We start from the raw sequence: 21,400 nt of genomic DNA, 5'->3' as shown, positions 1-21,400 counted from the left end.
AAATACAAAACAGAATTGTTGATTTCTTCATACTCGTTCCAAATTTGAAATATCATTTGTTGTATAAGAATCCCCTTCGTTACAATTACATTGATTTATACTTTATAAAGATAGATATAAGATCATGGTAAAATTACTTAGAAGTATGTTTTGTTAATTTCATTATCTTTAATTCTTTAGTTTCACAAGTAGATCTCCATATCCAACTTAAAGGTTGTGCATAATTAGGACAAAGGATATGTGAATTTTGTGCCTCTCCTTTAGTTGTATAGCGTTACTCTTTTCTTTTATTTTTTGTAATTGGGTGGTTGTGCACATTTTGATTCCATTAGATATCTTTTGTTTAATTAGATTAGGCTAGGCCCCATAGATTAATTGGGCATTTGGACTATAATTGGTCATATTCATGCTTCGATTGTTGCCATCTCAACGTTAATCCTTGCTATTTAAGGTTAGCGCTTGAATTCATAGTCCAAATTGCAAATTATTTGGAGTCCACGACATAGATTTTGCATTTGTCATCCAATTTGGTTTAAAAATGCAAACTAATAACTTCCATCAATCATATATTGTTTACGTAGAGAAATCAAATTCAGCAATAGAAAGTCAACTTAATATCCAATGGATGAAAGACACGTATTATGATCCCATGTTTAAGCTATGGAATTGGCATAGACCGTATTTCCAAACTAGGGGATTGGCCTAGACAATGGATTGGACGGACCAATCCAAACCCTGAGATCGTGAAAAAAATCTCACAATTAGTTATTAAGGGAATCAAAAAGAATTGTCATACTATAAATGAGAGAAGGAAACTCAAGGTATGAGACACCTTTTTCTTACTTGTTATGAGATTTCGACTTAAACGTCATAGCGTCTTCGGTCATCACCGTGGCCATCGAACCTACTGACCTTCTTGTTGTAGGTGATCAGGATTCAGGGAGATACTTTTTTTTTAGGATTGAATAATTGAAGCTCAGAGCCACCAAATTGCATAAGGCGCGGTCCATGAAGGTGAAAATCTTGTTCCACAGTATATAGATCTTACTTTGTTGCTTTCAAATTTTGCCCTTTATTTTCTTATAATGCCTCTGAATAAAGTCATTAGATGGGACAACCTTTTTATTCAACAAATCAATATTCGAAACCAACACAACTTTTTTTCCTCTCCAACCTATTTCATAACCTCTAAAACCTTTTTTTTGCATTTGTAAAGAATTGAGAAAGACATATTTTCCTTATAAATGCAAATACACTATTTGATCTCAAGTTGCATAAAAAAGAACCCTTGAACAACAATAAAGAGTTATTGTCTCTCTTTTAATAACATCTCCTAAACTACTAATGATATAACCATGAATTAAGGACAGACAACCAAAGATGCAACAATCCACATTTTAATTGTACTAAATAAAGATAAAATATCTTATATCGAGCCCGTACATGAAGTTACAATGCGATTGCGTGATTTGCAAGTTATTGCGTAAATACATGATTAATTAATTATCAAGAGAGCTATTGAACATTTTGGGTTTATATTCAATCGGTCTATAATTTTTATGTATTTTTCATGTTTAATTTGTTTTTTTTTGAACAAATATATACCGTTAAACTCGTAATCCCAATCAAAACACAACTATCATTTTTTTTTAAATAAAAAATTAGAATGTGACTAAACTCATTTAAAGTGAGGTGTTTTGTAAAAATTTTATAGCATACCCCCGACTTCCCATATTTCGCTCGATAAAATTGGGGGTGGGCAACAAAAAAATTTCCGCACGGTAACTATGAACTTATATGGGTTAGTGGTGCACCCACCACTCATTTTTGTCATTGACGCGAGCGCATCTTTATATTGGGCAGCTTGAGCGAGACCTCTCCCTCTTTTCCCGTCTTTTCTCACTTTTTTGAAAATTCGACGAATTTGATTTGAAACCAAATAAAAAGGAGTATGACTGTATGAGTCGTAATTAGAATAAAATAAATAGAACCCCCAAAAAAAGGCGCACCAAAGAGGAGAGTTTTATAGGAACTGGTATTTATTTTTCTAGGGAGAGAATGAAAGGTTTCTAGAGAGAGAAAAACACAGCAGGTATTTTTGTATTTGGCCAGATACAAAATACTGATCATACACGCATATTAGGGTTTTTATTTTCTTCTATTCTGGATCTTCAACCACAAACTCAGCGCTTCGATTGTTAGGGTTTTGTTGTCGTGCTGCTTCATCAGGTTTGTTCCTTGTCTCTTTCTCTGTGCGTTTAGATATGCATGAATCTCTCGATGTTCATATTTTGTGTGTTAAAAGTGTTCAAGACGGCTTAGGCTTTGTGAATTCGTTTTTTGTTGTGAGAAGTCGTTTGCATTCCGTTCTGGTGTCGATGCATTTCGTTGCCTTGGCAGATCAGGTTGGATTTGGTGTTTGTTTTGCTATGCACAAATTGCATGATTCCTGAAGAAAAAATTGGCGCTCTTTGCTTTGTCCCTTGTTTTCCCTTTACTTATTCAGTTACTGGACATTGTTTGATATCCAAGAGGAGCTTAAGTACTTTTTTTTGTTTGCTGTATTTGTTATGATGAAATCGAAATGGATGATTCTCTGATTATGGTTTTGACGCAGATACCTGCGGCGATTTAATCATCAAAGATTACAATCATTTCGAATAGGTCGGGACTTTTATATCTGGGATTGAAAGAAAGTGATTGTTCTTCGAGCTTTCCGAGGTTCAAGTTTGATTGAATTTTCGAGTGACCGTGTGGGGAATTCCAATTTTACCATGAGAACTTCGTGGGCGGACATGGCTGCAAACTCCGGGGCTGACAATGCTGCTCCTGGGTCTGCAAACAATAGGGGTATTAGTAACACTTCTGCATCTGCACGATCAGCATATGTTCCTCCCCATCTTCGCAATCGGCCAGCCTCTTCAGACCCACCTGCTCCGGCTTACTCTGGGCCTGCCTCAAGTAATGATCGAGCTGGGTATGGTGGACCTCGTTGGGCTGGTTCCAAAAATGATTTTCGTTCTGGGTATGGAGGTGGTCTAGTAGGAGGATTGGGTAACAGAGGTGGTGGCTGGGACCGTGGGAGAGAGAGGGAAGCTAACCCATTTGGTGATGTTGACGAAACAGAGGAGGCTTTCAGTGAGCAGGAAAGCACTGGGATTAACTTTGATGCATATGAGGATATTCCAGTGGAGACTAGTGGGGATAATGTACCACCATCTGTGAGTACATTTGCGGAGATTGACCTTGGGGAAGCACTCAATCAGAATATCCGGAGGTGCAAGTATGTCAAACCGACACCTGTGCAGCGGTATGCCATCCCAATCTCACTTGCGGGGCGGGATTTGATGGCATGTGCCCAGACTGGTTCTGGCAAGACAGCTGCTTTCTGTTTCCCAATTATCAGTGGAATTATGAAGGGACAGGGACAGAGTACACACAGACCATTACGTGGGTCACGCACAGCGTACCCACTTGCTCTCATTCTTTCTCCAACTCGGGAGCTTTCATGCCAAGTTAGTTCATTTGTTTGTTATTGTATGATACACTCTAGTTTATGCAACTTCTATGATCGTGAATGTAGTATATATTGCTCTGTGACTTGCAGATACATGAGGAAGCTAAGAAGTTCTCATACCAAACCGGGGTCAGGGTGGTTGTTGCTTATGGAGGAGCTCCTATTAATCAGCAGGTTTGATCTAGACTTAATTTTTCTATTAGTTTACTTGATTTAGCGATTATGATATATTTCGTCATGACTTGATTATAATTTTGCGTCTCATGTTGTCAATTCAAGATATAAGGTTTGTATACTCGGTAATAGGGTCATTTCATTGTGAGAAAAACATTATGGCCTCATTTTGGAGTGTAATACTGTTTTTCTTTGTCACTGCATTGCCATTGAGGTTTATATTGTCTTAGCTGTTTTGGTGACAAGCTGTTATTTAACATGTTTAGGATAAAGGCTTTGATAGTGATGATTATGAATTATGATGAGTAAGAGTATTATTGATGCTGTTATACTTGCGTATTGACAGCCTAATACAGCACTCGGCGACCTTTTTTTCTTTTCTGGAAACATTATGTTTGGCCTTGTGTGATGATCTGGATTTACCCCTTGTAGATGACACTTCTAAAGCAGGTTTCCAATCATTTGGAGGAAACGTTTGTTGTTCTTACTTTTTTATGTTATTGACATCCAGATATCCAAATTGGTTTATCTAATACCTTTTGATTGATTCTTAGATTTGAATATAATGGTTATCGAATTTGGATCAGTCATGAGAGGCTTTGCAATTACAGCAATTAATAAAGCTCCTTGTCTTTTGTTTTTATGCGACACTTCTGTGGCTGGGTTTTCTTGATCCTATTTCTAACTTTTAAGTGTGCCTATTTCAATTGCATGCACGAATGATCCTACCGATTGTTTCACATTTAGCAGCATGCCACTGTAATTCTAGATTTATTTGTCTGCTAACAGTGATGTTTTAATCTGGGCAGCTGCGAGACATGGAGAGAGGTGTTGATATCCTAGTGGCTACTCCTGGAAGATTGGTGGATTTGTTGGAGAGGGCTAGAGTTTCTTTACAAATGATCAGGTATCTAGCTTTGGACGAGGCAGATCGAATGTTGGATATGGGTTTTGAGCCTCAAATCAGAAAAATTGTGGAACAATGCGACATGCCTCCACAAGGTGTCAGACAGACAATGTTGTTCAGTGCTACCTTTCCGAAAGAGATACAGGTTTGTTTTCTCACTCGTGAAGTCTTTAATAATGTTGCTTATTGCTGAGTAGGTATATTTTTGATCAAGTACTATTTCCTTTTCATGTGTTTTGGTGAATACATTTAGTTACTAGAAAAGATTTCTGTTCAATTAGTAGTTCTTGCTGTTAATATCTTTTAGGAATTTTATTTACTAATATTGGGGATGGAGGGTTTATTGAAGACCAAATTGTCTGGAAGTTCTTAATTTTATCTCTATATATGGTCAATTTTGATGAGTTTTGCTCTAGATATGTAAAAATATACTCCAGATATGTAAAAATATACACCTATGAGAACCTTTTGTTGTCATGCAGAGATTGGCCTCTGATTTTCTTTCAAGTTATATTTTCTTGGCTGTTGGACGAGTCGGTTCAAGTACCGATTTAATAGTCCAACGAGTTGAATTTGTTCAAGAGTCGGACAAGAGGAGTCATCTCATGGACCTTCTTCATGCACAAAGGACAAATGGTGTCCAGGGCAAGGTATGCTGGAAAATGCCATATCTATCTCTCTCTCTGATTTCTTGGGTTGTAGGCGATTTCGGGTCCTTTGCTTGCTAGTTGTTTTCTGAATAATGCCTATTAAATTTTTTGATTTGATTACTTGTGTTTTTCAACTTAAAAATTCATTGGGATGTTTATCTCTTTCATCTTGGTTGTTCATTTGTTTGTCTCTTTTATTCCCGAATTCTTAATTTGCAGCAAGCTTTGACTTTAGTTTTTGTGGAGACAAAGAAGGGAGCCGATTCACTTGAACACTGGTTGTCAGTTAATGGTTTCCCTGCGACTACTATTCATGGTGATAGGTCACAACAGGTATTATTTTATTCTTTTTTTGAAGGTTTTGTTATGGATTCCTCCCTTTTCTTCTTATTATTGATGTTGTGTCTTCTTGTATTGTACGTGAGTTTGAGCTCTTCCCAGTAAGAGTGCACACATTCTCTTCACAGTTCTGATGTGGTTTACAGGAAAAAAAAAATATTATTTTCCATTTGATTTTATGAATCATATGAGGCGCGCATCGGATGCGTATTTTGTAAAATCAACCAAGATCCAAAGGTTTGGGGGAAACACTGAGGCAGGCTTTCTCAGATGGGGTGGAAGTCTTCAGCTATCTAATTGTTCCAGTGACATGTTTCTTTTGCAGCTTTTTTATTCTTCATTGGCTTTTAACCTTTTGAAAGAGTGTAGTTTCTCTGATTCCATGTTATCGTTCTGTCAATGTTCCTCTTGTGGGAAATGGAAGCAAAAGGAGTTCATTGTTATTGTTGAAGCAGCTGCACTAGACGCCGCATACTTATTGAGAGAATAAAAATGACTGAAGATTGTTCTTTTGTGTGCTATTAAAGTCTTGCTACTATATTTTTGCCTTTTAAAATACATCAGAAATCTGTTCATGTAGTTGATTGTGCTTGAGATAGGGTAGACTCAAGTTGGAGAGTGCAATATGCATCTTCAAAACTTGTTGATAGTATGTTGCCTCATTTTCATCCAAAGTTTGTGGTGATGTTAATTTTGTGCAGTTTAGAATGTTGCAGAAGTTGTTTCCTAGATTTATAAAGTAGTGATTGCCGTGGATATCGCTCAAAGAAATAATTATTGTTGAAGAATACCACTGGTTCAGTGGTTGGCTCTTCAGCATACCCTGTCCTGAGGGGAAAGGTTAATATGAATTAAATCAGGATTTCTCTAACTGATATTTGATTCTAATTTATGTAACATCCCTCTACCTGACACTGCCTTTGTGTTGCTATAGTCATGACCAGTTTTACTCCATCTCAGTACCTTACCATCCTCCACCTTATTTGCTGTCTTATGTTTGATAGACATCCCAAGCACGCCTTTATTTCACCTAGCTGGGTTCACAGCAATGTTTTCGTAGATGCTTGTGTAGGATACTAAGATGTTGTGAGCAAGGCACACTAGGCTTCTTGACTAATGAGTAATTGTCATAGCCTTAAACAAGTAAGCACCATGGCATTTGAGCCCTGTGTGTGTCACGGCATTTATTCTACCATGTGATGTTGTTCCTTCTATATTTCTTAAGATTGCGAAAATTGTTCTTGGTTCTGCCTGCCATGATTCAGTCAATTAATTGTTCCAGGACTTCATTTTGACAGTTTATACCTTATGTGGGTAGATCAGTTGTCTGCTTTTCTATATCTCCAATTTTTTATTCATATATGTTGCAGGAAAGAGAACAAGCATTGCGGTCATTTAAAAGTGGCAACACACCAATTTTGGTGGCAACAGATGTGGCAGCACGTGGTCTTGACATTCCCCACGTTGCTCATGTTGTCAACTTTGATCTACCAAATGATATTGATGATTATGTCCATCGAATTGGTCGAACAGGGAGAGCTGGTAAATCAGGTTTGGCTACTGCCTTTTTCAATGAGAACAATGGATCGCTGGCAAAGTCATTATCTGATCTAATGCAAGAGGCGAATCAAGAAGTACCTGCTTGGTTATCTCGGTTTGCAGCGCGTTCTTATGGCGGAGGGAGGAATCGTCGTTCAGGGGGAGGCCGGTTCGGCGGCCGTGATTTTCGAAAGGACTCTTCTTTCAATAGGGGTGGTTCAGATTACTATGGTGGAGGCTACAGCAGTAGCAGTGGATTAGGGGCTCCAAGTGGTTATGGAGGAGGGTATGCCCCGGGGGTTACCAGTGCGTGGGATTAATAACTGAACATTCTACATATTAACATCTAGCAATTGCTCACTATTCCCCCTTTAGTTAGTGTTTCGTGTGATCAGTGTTACTACAATCATTGCCATGAGGGAGGGGATGGTGCAAGTTCGGGGCTTGTTGCAGGAACAGAGGCGTTGAATGTCGGTAACTTTTGGTAAAAAAGTTCTAACAAAATAGGGGTTTCTTTGTGTTCTGGCTCTCTTGATCCATTTTTTTTTTTCTATTTCCTGTAATTTTGTTGGGTGATGGTGGGTTGTGTAGAATATGTAGCAGTGGGAGATGTAGTATGTTCTTTCGGCCGGCCGCAACCTTTTCAATCTCGTAGTCATAGGCATGTTTTTCAACCCATTTTATGGGGTTACAACCATTGAGGTCTCTGATCCTTAGAAGGGATTCCTTTGAAGTTTATTTTATCCTCAATGAAGTTTAAAGGTTTTTATATTGAAATAAATATGGAATTTCTGAATGATCCAAAAGGGCAAGTATAACTACGTTATCGTTACATTATTTATATAGCATACATAATACTCTTCTTTTTTTTTTATTACATATAGCATAGATAATACTCAAAGTCAGCTTTACTAATGTTTTTAATTGTATATACGTTTACTTATTAAGTTAAAAAATAACTATTTCGGCCAGTTTCTGTCAACATTTCTGTAAAACTATTATTTCACAATGTATTGTTATTTTTTTTAAGATGTATTTGAAATCGCAAATCAATCTTTGGTTCAACCGCAATCACATTATTGTATGTAGGATTAACCATTGAGGTTTTTTTTTTTGTTCTTTTACCGTATAACTAGTCGTAGGCTTCTATATATATATATATATATATGCTAAATATGTGCCAACCTATTTAGTGTGGAGTCCACATTTTCAGATTCACATATGATGATTTAATAATTTTTTTGGATAGATATGATGATTTAATAATTAATACAACAAATGATTGTTTATTTTAATAATTAATAATGAATTCATTAGAAAGTATAATAGTTGGATCTCGTGGGCGTTATCATCAAGAATTACACAAATTAAGCTGAGTGCGATGATTTATTTCGACATATTTATCTGGAAATATACTTTTTAAGTTTTAAACACAATCTTCCACGTAAATAATCTTGAAAATAAATTAACCATTGAAGTTATCACGTTTTTCTCACGTGCCTTCAAACCAATTTGAAGGAGAAAATAAAAGGAAAATCTAAAAAGAAAACATTCATGCGAGTCAATTCACAAACCAAACCTCCTAAGTCCCAACTCCCAAGGCCTAATCAATCACCCACTATTTCTCTCTCTCTCACTCTCTCATATTAACTATGTTTGACCATAACATTAAACAACAAGAAGACCTGCTCATCTTCCTTGTCATCCAGAGTTGAAAATCACAACTTTATTAGTATAATAACTAAATGATTTAATACACTGCATTAAACTATAATATTATTTCATTAATTTAATTCCTACTAGTAATTAGTAAACCCTTTCGTCTGTCTGTATGTGGGTAGAAAGTGTGTAAACCCTTTCGTCTGTCTGTTTGTAGAAAGAGAAAGTGTGTAAGAGCTGCACTCACGTTTTTGTACTTTGTAAATCGTAAAAGAGCTCCTTGTTGGTTTTTTTGGGATGCTTTTGTTTGCATTTGAAGAGATTTGTACATTAAAGAAAAGGAAAAGACAAAAACAAAATCGAAATACCTTTTTCTCAATGGTTGCTCGGCTTGCTCAGATTTGGGTGTTGAATATCAATTTGTTTTCGATCTGGGTTTCTAATTAAGCCTCTGTTAGGTCTGTTTTTTTTTTGTTTATCTATGAATCGCAGCTTCTGACTGATGGAACAATCCGTTCAACAGCAATCTTCAAATGCTCATAGGGGATTTCGAGTTCAAGCTCCGCTGGTAAGCTTCCCTGATCTTGTAGTCTTTCTTGGAATTGTTTGGGTTTTCAATAATTTACTTGCATTTTAGTTGATGGGTTTTTTTTAGCTCTATTGGTTTTGTCCTTCTAGAGGTGACAAACTGTTTAATTTTCCGTCAAATGTGGTGTCCAAAAGAAAATTTCCAAAACTTATATGTTCGGGATTTCCTCTCTCGTTTATTTAGATTTTGTGTTCTTGGGTTTTTGCTTTATCTGGTCTTGAACATGCATCTATTAAAATGGCTGGTGAATTGGATGGAGTTTTGTGGAGCTTTATTTTATGAGAGCTTATGAATTAATAAATTATGGGGTGTTTTTCGTTTCTTGTAAATTTTATTGGCTAATTTCCTTTTACTAGTTCAGTTAGAATCCCTGATAAAGTTCTTCTCAAATTAGAAGTCCATTTTCCTGATTTGTAATTTTGACCTGTTTCTGTGTCCACGGTCGCAAACTCACAATGAACATGACTAATACTGCAGTTTAGTGCCCAATATTATTTGAAATGCTGAACCAATGATATGCAGGAAAGTAAGAGTTCAATAAAGAGTGGAACTTATGCATGCTATGGGAAATAAGCTCAAAAGGCTATGTTGGTTTATGTAGGATATGTTTTTGTTCATGGTTTGTATGCGTGTGTTGTTGATAGCTCTTTGGTACTTTGTCCACTGGCTACAAGGTTTTTGCTTCATATGCTAGCTTGATTATTTAATTAGCAGGCAGTGAATCCTCTTGCGCTGAAGCCATTCTTTCAAGGAGTATAGTGTTTAATGTAAGACCAATTTGTTTCAGAAGATGATGACTATATTTGGGCCTTCTCTGTTTTGAAATCATCAATTGTATTCCTTTTTTCTTTAAAAGAACAAGGTGGACTGAAAGAAAACAAAAATATTTTTTGTTTTCAACTTTTGGTCAGTACTTTTTTTTTTCTTTCTAATGTATGCATTATATTTTCTGTTAAACTGGGATGCTAGAAGAATACTCAATGCCATTTCATTGACAATAAAAGAGAGTACTATGTTTTGCTTTTGCACTATTTCCCTCTAGCAATGCACATGAAGCGGAGTCTCTTTTTTTTGACACTCAGTTAAGTGATATTGAATATTCTGATGGGCTAGCTGATTGGAGCTTAAGAAAGAATTAGGCCTGATTAGATTTCTTGCTTGACTTCTTGTGAAAGTTTTCTAGCTTCATTGATGGACGTGTTGATGTTAGTTAAGCAGACTCATAGAAGCATTGCTAGGATCAATATCTTTTGGAAGACTGCATACCCAGAACTTAGATGAGGATTTGTTTGACGGTTTGATCTCACACAAACTTGCTGTGCACCTTACATTCTACTAGACTACTTGAGTGGAAAACCGCTTTTATAGATAGCATTCTAAGATTACTTGTTTTACAGGTTGAATCTGTATCCTGTTACTGCAAGGTGGATGCTGGCCTGAAAACAGTTGCTGAGGCAAGGAAATTTGTCCCAGGGTCAAAACTTTGCATCCGGCCCGATATTAATCCTAATGCACACAAGAGCAAAAACTCGCGTAGGGAGAGAAGCCGAGTCCAGCCTCCACTTCTGCCTGGTCTTCCTGATGACCTTGCCATTGCGTGTCTGATTCGGGTTCCTCGTGCTGAACATCGAAAGCTTCGTCTAGTTAGTAAGAGATGGTATCGACTACTGGCTGGTAACTTCTTTTATTCACTTAGGAAAAGTCTTGGTATGGTGGAAGAGTGGGTTTATATTGTCAAGAGAGACCGTGATGGAAAGGTCTCGTGGAATGCTTTTGATCCCATGAGTCAGCTCTGGCAGCCACTTCCACCAGTCCCCAGGGAGTACTCTGAGGCCCTTGGCTTTGGTTGTGCTGTTCTGAGTGGTTGCCATTTGTACTTATTTGGAGGGAAGGATCCACTAAAGGGTTCTATGAGACGAGTCATTTTCTACAGTGCCCGAACAAACAAATGGCATAGGGCTCCCGATATGCTTCGAAAACGTCATTTCTTTGGCTCATGTGTCATTAATAACTGCCTTTATGTGGCTGGAGGAGAATGTGAGGGAATCCAGAGGACACTCCGATCTGCTGAAGTGTATGATCCGAACAAGAACCGCTGGAGCTTTATTTCAGATATGAGCACAGCTATGGTCCCCTTTATTGGTGTCATTTACGATGGAAAGTGGTTTCTAAAAGGTCTCAGTTCCCACCGTGAGGTCATGAGTGAAGCCTATGATCCTGATGCTAATACCTGGACTCCAATCAATGATGGAATGGTTGCTGGTTGGCGCAACCCCAGCATATCTCTAAATGGACGACTCTATGCGTTGGATTGCCGGGACGGGTGCAAGGTTAGAATTTATGATGGAGCCACAGATTCATGGAACAGATTGATAGATAGTAAGCTCCACCTTGGGAGCTCCCATGCTTTGGAGGCTGCTGCTCTTGTCCCACTCAATGGGAAGCTTTGCATTGTTCGTAACAACATGAGCATCAGTCTGGTCGATGTTTCAAGCCCCGACAAACAAGTAGAGAGTAACCCTCATCTCTGGGAAAATATTGCAGGGAGAGGACATTTTAGGACTCTTGTGACAAATTTATGGTCAAGTATAGCAGGCCGAAATGGTTTGAAAAGTCACATTGTGCATTGTCAGGTGCTTCAAGCATGACAACCAGAATTCATTTGCTCATGGCTTTCATCGCCTACTGCGAATTATCTTGGTTAAATTGTCTGTTTATACTTCAGGAGAGATTGAATCAACAGTGAACTGCCTGGGGAGTGGTTTGATGTTCATACTGAATTGTGTTGGCTTATATTTGAGCCAAGGAAGTTAAAAATGACAGATATAGTGGTGGATTGGTCAAGAAGTATTGGCAAGGTGACAATGGCCGACTGTTGATTTTGGCAATAGAACCTGTTAGGTAATTTCTTTACTGAAGCGAAAATATAGCAAGATACCTGTAAATCTTGGCCTTTTGCTCTTTGGCAATGCCTTTAATTGGGTTGGGTTCCTGTCTTACTAGTATGTAATCTCCTTAGTTGCTCTATGAATGTACATGGGTTTATTTCGGATCGGACAGGTTACCTCTATATTACACTTGGTTAGGGAGAGAAAAATCAAATCTTTGTTTCATACGCCATGGATGATTATGGTCAGTATGATTGCATCTTCATTTTATCTTATCAGCACTTCAAATTCTGAAAACAAAAAAAAAAAAAAAGAGTTTGAAAAATGCTTACTTACTGTAATATTGCGCATTCATATGAGTCCAAGCAAAACACACAAAAGTTTCAAACACAGAATACAGACACTTAAGATACACACCATGTTAATCATTTTACAGAGTCTACTTGTACAAGTTCTTTAGGTAAAGAAAGCTCTTCTAGACTCATGATTTGAGTCTGAGAGTACAAATACTACATTTCTTTCTTCCCAGGTGGAAAGGGAAAGTTGAAGAGCGAGGGCTCTCAAGTCTTAACTTCTCTCCGGTACGCAAATAGGAAAAACATTTGGAGTGGCTCATTCTGTAACTAGCATCTCGACTTCATGAAATGGAGCTGGGAGCTGCATCGGTATGAAACAAGGACAAAAACAAATTAAGGCATCATGCTAACACTCATCATCCGACTTCAACAAGAAAAACATGAGTGAGGAACATAGGATCAATTTGTTCACGATTATATAAATTTACAAAGTCGAAACAACTGATAAGCACAATTGTTTCGCATACATGATTCTCTTTTATTCATTGAATAATCTTTTCTCTTTTATTCATTGAATAATCTTGTGGCGTGGTAGCAAAGCAAACAGGTTAATAGTTAGAAAATTACAGAACTCATAATACACCACAATAGCGGCTGAAAATAAAGATAGTCAAATAATTATTCAGAGAAACAATAGTAGAAGAACCTAATCTCGGCTATCGCTTAAGGCACCATATTATATCAACTTGGAGAAATCCCCAATCTGGGTTGCAGCAGTTTTTATGCATTGATCATAACTGATCATGTCACCCTAGGCTTCCACAATAATACAATAGAGAATCACAATTCTTGGTCCATAATAGTTTCTTCAAACAAGTTCGAAAACAAAACAGAACAGAGAGACTGCTAGTACCAATGATGCAAGATGCAACAAACTTGAACCAAAATGAATAAATGGAACATAGCATTTAAATCACCAAGTGTATAACTTAGTTTCTTCAACATATCTGTTTCTATTAGAAAAACTTACTGAATTTGGGAGCAACTCGACCAAAACACCAATAGTATAGAGAAAAAATGTAATCAGTATTTTATTTCATCAGTGTATCTTGTATCATACTATTTCATTAACAGATGCTTTAAGCATTGAAAATTTGAAATGCAGACAAAATGCAAACACACAAGCAGCTTTTAGATAACAAAAAACAAACTAGATCAGTCTAAATATTCCATACAATGTTTGAAATAGTACTGTCTATTTCTTCACTTTGTTAAATTGGCCTCAAATGATCATTTTACACAATTTTCTTTAGCTTAATCTTGCCCATCCTCCAAATCTAATCCACTTAGGAGCCCCGGAAACCTATTCCTCCCACGAATTTCAGCCAAGACAAAAAATTGCTATCTACCTCTACTGACTCCATCAGAAACCAAAATAACATAAAATTGCATCTATCACAATTTTCTTTAGCTTAATCTTGCCCATCCTCCGAATCTAATCCACTTAGGCGCCCTGGAAACCTATTCCTCCCACGAATTTCAGCCAAGACAAAAACTTGCTATCTACTTCTACTGACTCCATCAGAAACCATAATAACATAAAATTGCATCTATCAGAATATTCAGAGATCAGCAAAACATGCACAAAAATCACGCTATTGTAACAGGATAAAGTTCAACCTTTCTACCTAACCTGCGTCTATATATAAAGATTGAAGCAAAGAGAAACAACGACCTCCCCACCAAAATTCTACACCAAGAAAGTTAGTATATCTGAATATTTGTCCACAAATAAGCAATCCAGTAAAGCCAAGATTAAAATAAAGAACAAAAGAAAAAGCCAAAAAATGATCAACAGATTAACCAAGCTTGATAACTAAACAAAGAAAGATTACCCAAGAAAACTATTACCTCAAGAACCTCTTTCAACCAATTGCGACAGGAGCCCAAGCCTCTGCGGCAAGAATGAACAGTCTTGAACTGATCAACATCGAGCTTCTTATTGATGATCCCGACTTGAAAGTAAATACTATCATTTGGAGGCAAATCCACCTTGATCTCATCAACACCGAGCCAGAAGAAGAATCTCTGGACCTGAATGCCCTTCAAGTCCGAGATGGACCCGTAACTGAGCTTCCCACTAATTTCCTTGTCGTAGTACACCAAGTACTCGAATTGGATATAACAAGCCTTCTCCAAAACGACGAAGAAACTTCCGTCGTCTTGGAGTGTGTAGCTCGTGACAGAGTCCGGTAAGAGGCCGCTTGGGAGGCCGAATTTAGGAAGGATCTCGAAAACTGTGGGTCTGTCGGCGTCGGAGACGGACGTTGCAGATGTTGCGGCGATAAAGATGAGGATGAGAAACAGAGTAGTCAAACCCAGACGGGAATTCGGGGTTGTAGCCATTAATAGGCTTGATGATCGATGAATTTTAGAGAGAGAGATGGTCAGAGAGAATGCGAGAGGGAGAAATGTACGGATTGTGTCAAAATTTTTTGGGTCTTTGTTGGATTTTAGGTTGCTTTGATCTGTCATGTAAATTGTAAGGTACTGAGGTGGGCACGAAATTATGGTCAAGCAAAATATATTGGAAAGAAATTTATCTTTGATATACTATGAAAGCGACTAATATTCATGAGTTTTCTTTATAACAAAAAATATAAGTCCCAACAAATCCATTAAAGTAAAGTTATTATACCTAGAGGCGCTAATGAGCTATAACAATTTAGGAAATTATAAGCCGAAATAAAGGAAAGTAGACATCATGACTCAATTTGGGAAATTACAAATCGAAATAAAGGAAAATAGACACTATGATTCAAGGAAAAAAAAATACAAACACTCAGTATCGAAATAATAAACTGTGTTTGGATAAAACTGGACAGACAAATATTCATGAGTTGGTTATTTTTAAAAAATAAAAATAGAAAATGTCTTTTTTTCTATTTTCAAGTAATTTTAGTTACTTTCTTGTTTTACTTATTTTTTTAAACGAGTAATTAAATTTCGAGATTTTTTTTTATTTTTTGGAAAATAAAAACATAAAATACATTAAAAAAATTAAGCACGCTGAAGTCTGAACCCTAAGTTGTCTAATCAATAGTAATAAATAGGTAAGTCAACATTAATGATTCAAACCACATATTTCAATGGTTGTTGGATGTTGATCGCGGGAACGCTTTCTAAAAAATAAATATTAATAATGTGAAAATAAATTATTATTTTTTTTAAAAAAAATAATTTCATTAAGAAGAACGAGGAGGACAATCCTCAACTATTACAGAGGAAAGAAACTCAAGACCAACTCCAAACCAAACATTGGAACCACTACTAGAGAAGGCATGTTTGGCCAATACATCTGCTTGATTTGCTGTTCGTTTAACATGACAACATTTAACGGAAGGGAAATGGAGCATCAACTCGTTAGCATTGTTAACACACAAACCAACTTATGATAAATCATTATTCACACTGTTCATAGCTTGAATAACCATCAACGAGTCTCCTTCCAGTTGAAGTGAAAGATAGATAATAGACTTTGCAAAAATCAAGGCCTCCCAAGCAGCAATACATTCAGCAAATAGAGGGTTCGAAGGAGTAGGAACACACAAGGACCGAGAAGCTAAGTGACTGTCAAACTCATCACAAGCAACCAGGCCTTAATTTCCCCACATTTGAATCTCGAAGGACTGCATCAAAAAAATTACCTTTATGACATAGTTTGAAGGAGGATTACATCTAGTAGGAGAGGGACCATGGCATAAGTAGGTAGGGGAGTGAAAAATAAAAATTAAAGGTGAGTAAAATGGGGATTTTCATGTTTCACATGGATAACATAGAGAGTGCATGAAATGACTCATCTTGCTATTAAGAATTTATAATATTGAAAAGAGTCAAAGAAGAAGAAAAACCCTATGGCTTAGGCCATATAACATGTAAATGAGACCAACTAAGATTGCGGAATTTTTCGTTGAAAAATAACTTAAAAAAAGATAGTGATATTTTTCTTCTAGAATGGTGGAGATAATCTTTAATATTATTTCTATAGGGAATGCCCCTTGGAATGTTACAAAGGTGTTGATAGACAATTTCTATACCGTGTTTGCGTTACATGTTTTTTCATTATCTCGTCAATGTTGTTGGATTAATCAAGATTTCTTCCACATAAATTCGAATCAGATTTGAATCATTTTAATAAGAGAAAATTTCAAGCCTGTATCCAAGTAGTGATTTTTGGATATATAATAGGTTCGCCAAAAAAATTATTGAACATTTAAGTTTCATGGGAATAATAGGGATAGGTAGGATAAAAATATAATTGAACATTCTATAAGTGTCTAATAATTTTTTTGGTGGATTTATATAATATGTCCAAAAGTCACCACTTTAAGTACCAACCTCCAATTTTCCCTTCAATATATGTCCCAATATGGGTCTTGCTGTCCCCGCCCACTTGCTGAGGCCCTTTTCAGACTAAATCCAGTTTCCACAGGCCCCATATTGGGCCTTCTTGGCCATTATCTACCACTTGTCCAGCCCACAATCAATTCCGGTTTGGCCGGTCCGGTCCTGGAAATGAACCGGACAAAGACAAGTCACCATCGGAGTATGGAGAGAGGCGGCCATTATTGCCTAAAATGAGCTCCAAAATGGCAAAATCTGGTGTAATTGAAGCAATGATGAGGACCGCGAGCGTGATGAATTCGCACCAAACTCTCGTACTGAAATCGGCAATCATCTCCAGACTTATTGTTTTGGCCCTGATCGTCCTCTGGCGTTCCCTCTTCAGCCCCTACGACACCTCCGCTACCTTAAACCCTAGCTGCCTAATCGATTCTCCGTCGGAGCCCCAAAGGCTACCACTGCTCCCGGGTCTGGCCTCCGCCGTCGAAAGCTGCATCGTTTGGGACAGCGTTTACTTCGTTCGTATCGCCCAATGTGGCTACGAGTACGAGCAGTCCTACGCGTTCCTTCCCCTCCTTCCTCTTTGCATTTCGCTTCTCTCTCGCACAGGTTAGCTTGTCCTTGTGATTTCGCCAGTCCTTGTAATGTTAAATCGTAACTTGGTTTTGTGAATGTTGGGGGGGCAATGTTCAGTGTTTGCGTGGCTGGTTCCGCTTATTGGATTTCGGGCGGTATTGGGGTTCTCTGGCTATGTAGTTAGCAATGTCGCTTTTGTACTCGCTGCTGTTTATTTCTACAGGTGAGTTTTGTTGGATTATATATATATATATATATATATATATATATATATATATATATATATATATATATTTGTTTGGTTGTAGTTCTTGACTTTGTCACTCAAACAGACTTTCAGTTGTCATTCTGAAGGACTCTGAAGCTGCATTTCGGTCCTCAATTTTGTTTTGCTTCAACCCAGCTTCTATATTTTATTCATCAATGTAAGCTTTCTCGTGTCCTTGTAGCTTGATTTGATGTTGCAGATGAGCTTAATTAACAACTCTATTGGTCATTTGCTATGCAGATATTCAGAGAGTTTGTATGCGCTGTTTTCGGTTGGGGGAGTGTACCATCTAGTATCCGGTGCAAATAGTATTGCTGTTTTTTGGTTTGCTCTCTCTGGTTGTGCAAGATCCAATGGAGTGCTTAACGCTGGTTATTTCTGTTTTCAGACCTTGCATCAGGCTTATGATGCTGTATTCCAAAAAAAGAATGCTTGTGTAGGTATTTATTTTATGTAACTGGCATGTTTTAGTTATGGTCAAGCATCTTTGTCTATTAATATAGAAATTGCGGTCGGCTTGAACATGAAAGTACGTCAATCTTTTATGTTTGTGCTTTTGTGAATTCATAGTTGTATCCCATTTTATGCTGCATACTGCATTTATGTTAGGGGAAGACTTAGCTTTCATCATTCATGTAGAAAACACTTGGTCATGTTGCTAGTTGATTTTCCATCAAGATCCACCCATCAAGCTTTCTTTATGCTGATTTGTCCGATTAAAAGAGAAGTAAAATGCTCTCCCTGTATTAAGTCAATGAAAATCTGCAAAATGTGATTGCAGTTAAAAGTTTACAAAAATATTGATCCGCTTTTGTACTCCTCTTTTAGTCCACGGGAATAATAGTTACATATGTATATATCTGTAACAGATACAACATTTAGTGGCACCTTAACATAGTATCTAGTGGCAACCTACCATAGTTTTCATGTAATAGCAGTGACTATTCTCTTACTTCATAAGTTTTTATTCCCTTTTGATGGTTTACACTTTCTCGATTTCTTTTAATCATCTATGCAATTAAAGCTATGATTTGATTCTTACACTTTCAGACATTTTCCAGAAGTGTAATATGAGATCGCAAATTAGCATCACCTTATCTTTATCTTTTACCTTGTGGTATTTTCTTGCCAGTATGATCAACCCTCTAAACACTCTGAAAATGCTCACCTCTGTCTCTAGTAATTTTTTTTTTCTCAATTTAGGGTTCAAAATTCCTCTTTTCCTTTCTTTTTTCTTTGGCTCTAGACTAGCCCATAGGATACACCCTGCTGCCATAGCTAGAAGTTTGAAATTGCAACCTACTTTCTTGTGAGGGGAGAGTTTCTGTTTACTTAGAAGGCTTGACTAAATATCTTGATTTCAATGTAATTCTTCATGCTTTTAGATTTTGTGCTTATTCTTGTTTCTTGAATTCAGTTTTGTACTTTTGTTCACTAACATATGTGCATACACCATGCTAGACATGCACCCTTGGGGTTCCATAAATATAATTTTTCCTGGTGATCTTTGAATTGGTATTTGGCAGTAAGGTGGTAGCATGAAGTGGCTATTTCTTTTTCATTTTGAATGCATATGCTGTAAAAAAGTTCCATTCCTTATACAGTTGTGAGCGGTAGAAGATTTTATCTAAGCAATTTGTTACTTTTGTTCTAGTCAGCAATGCAGGTTCTCGTTACTGGAGCACTGCGTTGTATATGTATCTTTATTCCATTCATTTCCTTTCAAGCATATGGATACTTCAATATCTGCCGTGGAAGATCTCTTGATGAAATGAGACCTTGGTGCAAGGCAAGTGTACCATTACTGTACAGCTATATACAAAGTCACTATTGGTATGTCTGCCTCTAACTACCTGTATTGATTTGCAACCCAGTGAGTCGGGTTGTTCCCCTGCAACTGGGAGTTTTGTTCCTTTCCTCCCCAATAGTAGTCCTGTTTTTGGCATTATCTTACTCATCTTTCCTTTGCCTTTTTCAGGGGAGTTGGCTTCTTGAAATATTTTCAATTGAAACAGCTACCAAACTTTCTACTTGCATCCCCAATATTGACTTTGGCACTTTGTTCCATTGTCAGTTATGTAAAGTTACGTCCCAAAATTGTTTTCTCACTGGGTTTTCGAGCTTCTGATGAGGAAAAAGAATCTATGGCTTTGTTTTATTCTTCAAATTCAATGCAGTCGTCACAAGTTGCTAGCCTCTCTAGCAATTCTCCATCCAAGAAGAGAGGTAGGTTCAAAACAGCAGTTGGTTAACACCCCAGTTTACACAAATTTGTGTGTTGTATGGATAATATAGTGCATGAAAATTTCTTTTTATTTAAGTCATCAGCTGTATGGTTAGACTGGTTTAGTTGATACACACCTTTTTTTTTTTTTTTTTGCATTCCATCTTCACTATGGCTTTCAATTAAGTAGTACTACCATTTTATACAACCTGTAGAGAACTGTTTTATGTTTTTTGATTATGGTGTGGACAAAATATTGAGGCTTATTTCTGCGTACACAGAGTATCACAACCTTAGACAGAGGAAGCAAGTGATTGAGGAAACTGATCCAGTCACACGCTCAGTGGAACAAAGAGCACTAGGAAAGCCCAGTTTCTTGTCTGTTTCCATTCTCCCATTTATTTTACATTTGGCATTCATGGCGGCCACAGCATTTTTCATGATGCATGTGCAGGTTAGTCTCTGGTTTGTTGCCCCTTACAGCTTTTCTTAGTACTCTTTTTTTTTTAATAGTTTATGCCTTTATGAAAGGAATATGATCATAAAATCTGTCAGCAGCTTCTGCCTAATTACTCTGATTATGTTTTCTCTGTTTCGAGTTAGTGAAAGCTAGTAATTGATTGTTCATTTACAGGTTGCAACGCGTTTCCTATCTGCTAGTCCCCCTCTTTATTGGTTTGCATCGTATATAACAAAAATTGCTGGTTCTGGTAAGAGATGGGGATATGTGATTTCGGTATACTGCACAGCATACATTCTTCTGGGCAGTTTGCTGTTCTCAAACTTTTACCCTTTCACTTGATATGCTGTGGGAGTAGTTTCTTGCTTGTCAATATTGCTTCTCAAGCAAGCTTTAGGCATGTACAGAACATGGCAACTCAGCTGCTCAAAAATCCTTTCCTGTCCTACTGCCAGAACTTGGAAGCTTGATTGGTAAACCCTTCTTCATCGAGGTGGCGTTGCTTTGGATTACTCGTCAAAGGAGCCGTTCAAAAGCTTTCGATTCTAATGCAACTCAATCAGTTCTGTCAAACCTTCTGTCAGTTTCTAGTTTTGTCATTGGGGTACACAGCTAGAAGCGGGTGACAGTTTAGTGGATCTGGTTGGGGTATAGCTAATTTGTTCATGTATTCTCTCGGGCTCATTTTGAATGGCGAGGTTTTGTCTAAATTATTCTGAAGTGTGAGAAGAAAATTGCAAGCATTACCTTGCTTATGAACTATTGAATCAGAATCTTAGTCATCTTTTGTCACCTAAACCCGGCTGGATAGTAGAGTGAAATGCAATATTAATATCCTGATTTGGAGATTTGATTGTGTGGTAGAAGAGAATTCACCTAGTCCTTTCTGGTTTTTCTTTAGACTAAAGGC

At 37.3% G+C, this 21,400-nt stretch overlaps 4 protein-coding genes across 6 annotated transcripts; 3 read left to right on the top strand and 1 right to left on the bottom strand.

Annotated features, from left to right (window-relative positions):
* The first annotated feature begins 2,013 nt into the window (after positions 1–2,013).
* Positions 2,014–7,932, top strand: LOC119993406 (DEAD-box ATP-dependent RNA helicase 37-like). Of its 2 annotated transcripts, none has more exons than XM_038840547.1 (7): positions 2,014–2,229; positions 2,618–3,515; positions 3,608–3,691; positions 4,501–4,743; positions 5,081–5,248; positions 5,468–5,581; positions 6,958–7,932. In XM_038840547.1, exons 2-7 carry the CDS (start codon positions 2,775–2,777, stop codon positions 7,444–7,446), a joined length of 1,839 nt encoding a protein of 612 aa, XP_038696475.1. In that variant the 5' UTR covers positions 2,014–2,229; positions 2,618–2,774; the 3' UTR covers positions 7,447–7,932. The 2 variants fall into 2 exon arrangements, with proteins under 2 accessions (XP_038696475.1, XP_038696476.1); XM_038840548.1 differs by having other exon boundaries at positions 2,665–3,515; positions 6,958–7,446.
* A 1,030-nt stretch (positions 7,933–8,962) lies between these two features.
* Positions 8,963–12,433, top strand: LOC119993301 (F-box/kelch-repeat protein At1g55270-like). Its single transcript, XM_038840359.1, has 2 exons — positions 8,963–9,353; positions 10,772–12,433. The coding sequence occupies exons 1-2, from the start codon at positions 9,288–9,290 to the stop codon at positions 12,020–12,022; spliced, it is 1,317 nt and encodes a 438-aa protein (XP_038696287.1). The 5' UTR covers positions 8,963–9,287; the 3' UTR covers positions 12,023–12,433.
* Positions 12,434–12,578: 145 nt separating this feature from the next.
* LOC119993300 lies at positions 12,579–15,103 on the bottom strand. Its single transcript, XM_038840358.1, has 2 exons — positions 14,470–15,103; positions 12,579–12,919 (listed from the first exon to the last, which is right to left on the bottom strand). Exons 1-2 carry the CDS (start codon positions 15,091–15,093, stop codon positions 12,875–12,877), a joined length of 669 nt encoding a protein of 222 aa, XP_038696286.1. The 5' UTR covers positions 15,094–15,103; the 3' UTR covers positions 12,579–12,874.
* A 2,080-nt stretch (positions 15,104–17,183) lies between these two features.
* LOC119992558 (GPI mannosyltransferase 2-like) lies at positions 17,184–21,340 on the top strand. 2 transcript variants are annotated; one of them, XM_038839312.1, is made up of 8 exons: positions 17,184–17,571; positions 17,656–17,761; positions 17,871–17,963; positions 18,047–18,242; positions 19,461–19,639; positions 19,785–20,032; positions 20,312–20,484; positions 20,665–21,340. In XM_038839312.1, the coding sequence occupies exons 1-8, from the start codon at positions 17,196–17,198 to the stop codon at positions 20,830–20,832; spliced, it is 1,539 nt and encodes a 512-aa protein (XP_038695240.1). In that variant the 5' UTR covers positions 17,184–17,195; the 3' UTR covers positions 20,833–21,340. The 2 variants fall into 2 exon arrangements, with proteins under 2 accessions (XP_038695240.1, XP_038695242.1); XM_038839314.1 differs by having other exon boundaries at positions 18,047–18,246; positions 19,465–19,639.
* Positions 21,341–21,400: the final 60 nt, after the last annotated feature.

The sequence above is a fragment of the Tripterygium wilfordii genome, chromosome 23, assembly GCF_013401445.1.
Source record: "Tripterygium wilfordii isolate XIE 37 chromosome 23, ASM1340144v1, whole genome shotgun sequence".
NCBI classification, from domain to species: domain Eukaryota; kingdom Viridiplantae; phylum Streptophyta; class Magnoliopsida; order Celastrales; family Celastraceae; genus Tripterygium; species Tripterygium wilfordii.
Note: the sequence above shows the minus strand (reverse complement) of the source record. Positions and strands in the feature narration are given on the sequence as shown.

What these genes read in the sequence shown, in the direction of transcription:
- LOC119992558 (XM_038839312.1), top strand. Translation starts at nt 17,196, where the DNA reads ATGAGCTCCAAAATGGCAAAATCTGGTGTAATTGAAGCAATGATGAGG. An exon ending in TCCAAAAAAAGAATGCTTGT is followed by an intron (nt 18,243 to 19,460) that starts GTAGGTATTTAT and finishes CTTTTGTTCTAG; the next exon opens with TCAGCAATGCAGGTTCTCGT. An exon ending in TTCTCCATCCAAGAAGAGAG is followed by an intron (nt 20,033 to 20,311) that starts GTAGGTTCAAAA and finishes CTGCGTACACAG; the next exon opens with AGTATCACAACCTTAGACAG.
- LOC119993301 (XM_038840359.1), top strand. Translation starts at nt 9,288, where the DNA reads ATGGAACAATCCGTTCAACAGCAATCTTCAAATGCTCATAGGGGATTT. An exon ending in TTCGAGTTCAAGCTCCGCTG is followed by an intron (nt 9,354 to 10,771) that starts GTAAGCTTCCCT and finishes CTTGTTTTACAG; the next exon opens with GTTGAATCTGTATCCTGTTA.
- LOC119993406 (XM_038840547.1), top strand. Translation starts at nt 2,775, where the DNA reads ATGAGAACTTCGTGGGCGGACATGGCTGCAAACTCCGGGGCTGACAAT. An exon ending in GAGCTCCTATTAATCAGCAG is followed by an intron (nt 3,692 to 4,500) that starts GTTTGATCTAGA and finishes TAATCTGGGCAG; the next exon opens with CTGCGAGACATGGAGAGAGG. An exon ending in ATGGTGATAGGTCACAACAG is followed by an intron (nt 5,582 to 6,957) that starts GTATTATTTTAT and finishes TATATGTTGCAG; the next exon opens with GAAAGAGAACAAGCATTGCG.
- LOC119993300 (XM_038840358.1), bottom strand. Translation starts at nt 15,093, where the DNA reads ATGACAGATCAAAGCAACCTAAAATCCAACAAAGACCCAAAAAATTTT. An exon ending in GGTTGAAAGAGGTTCTTGAG is followed by an intron (nt 12,920 to 14,469) that starts GTAATAGTTTTC and finishes ATACCGATGCAG; the next exon opens with CTCCCAGCTCCATTTCATGA.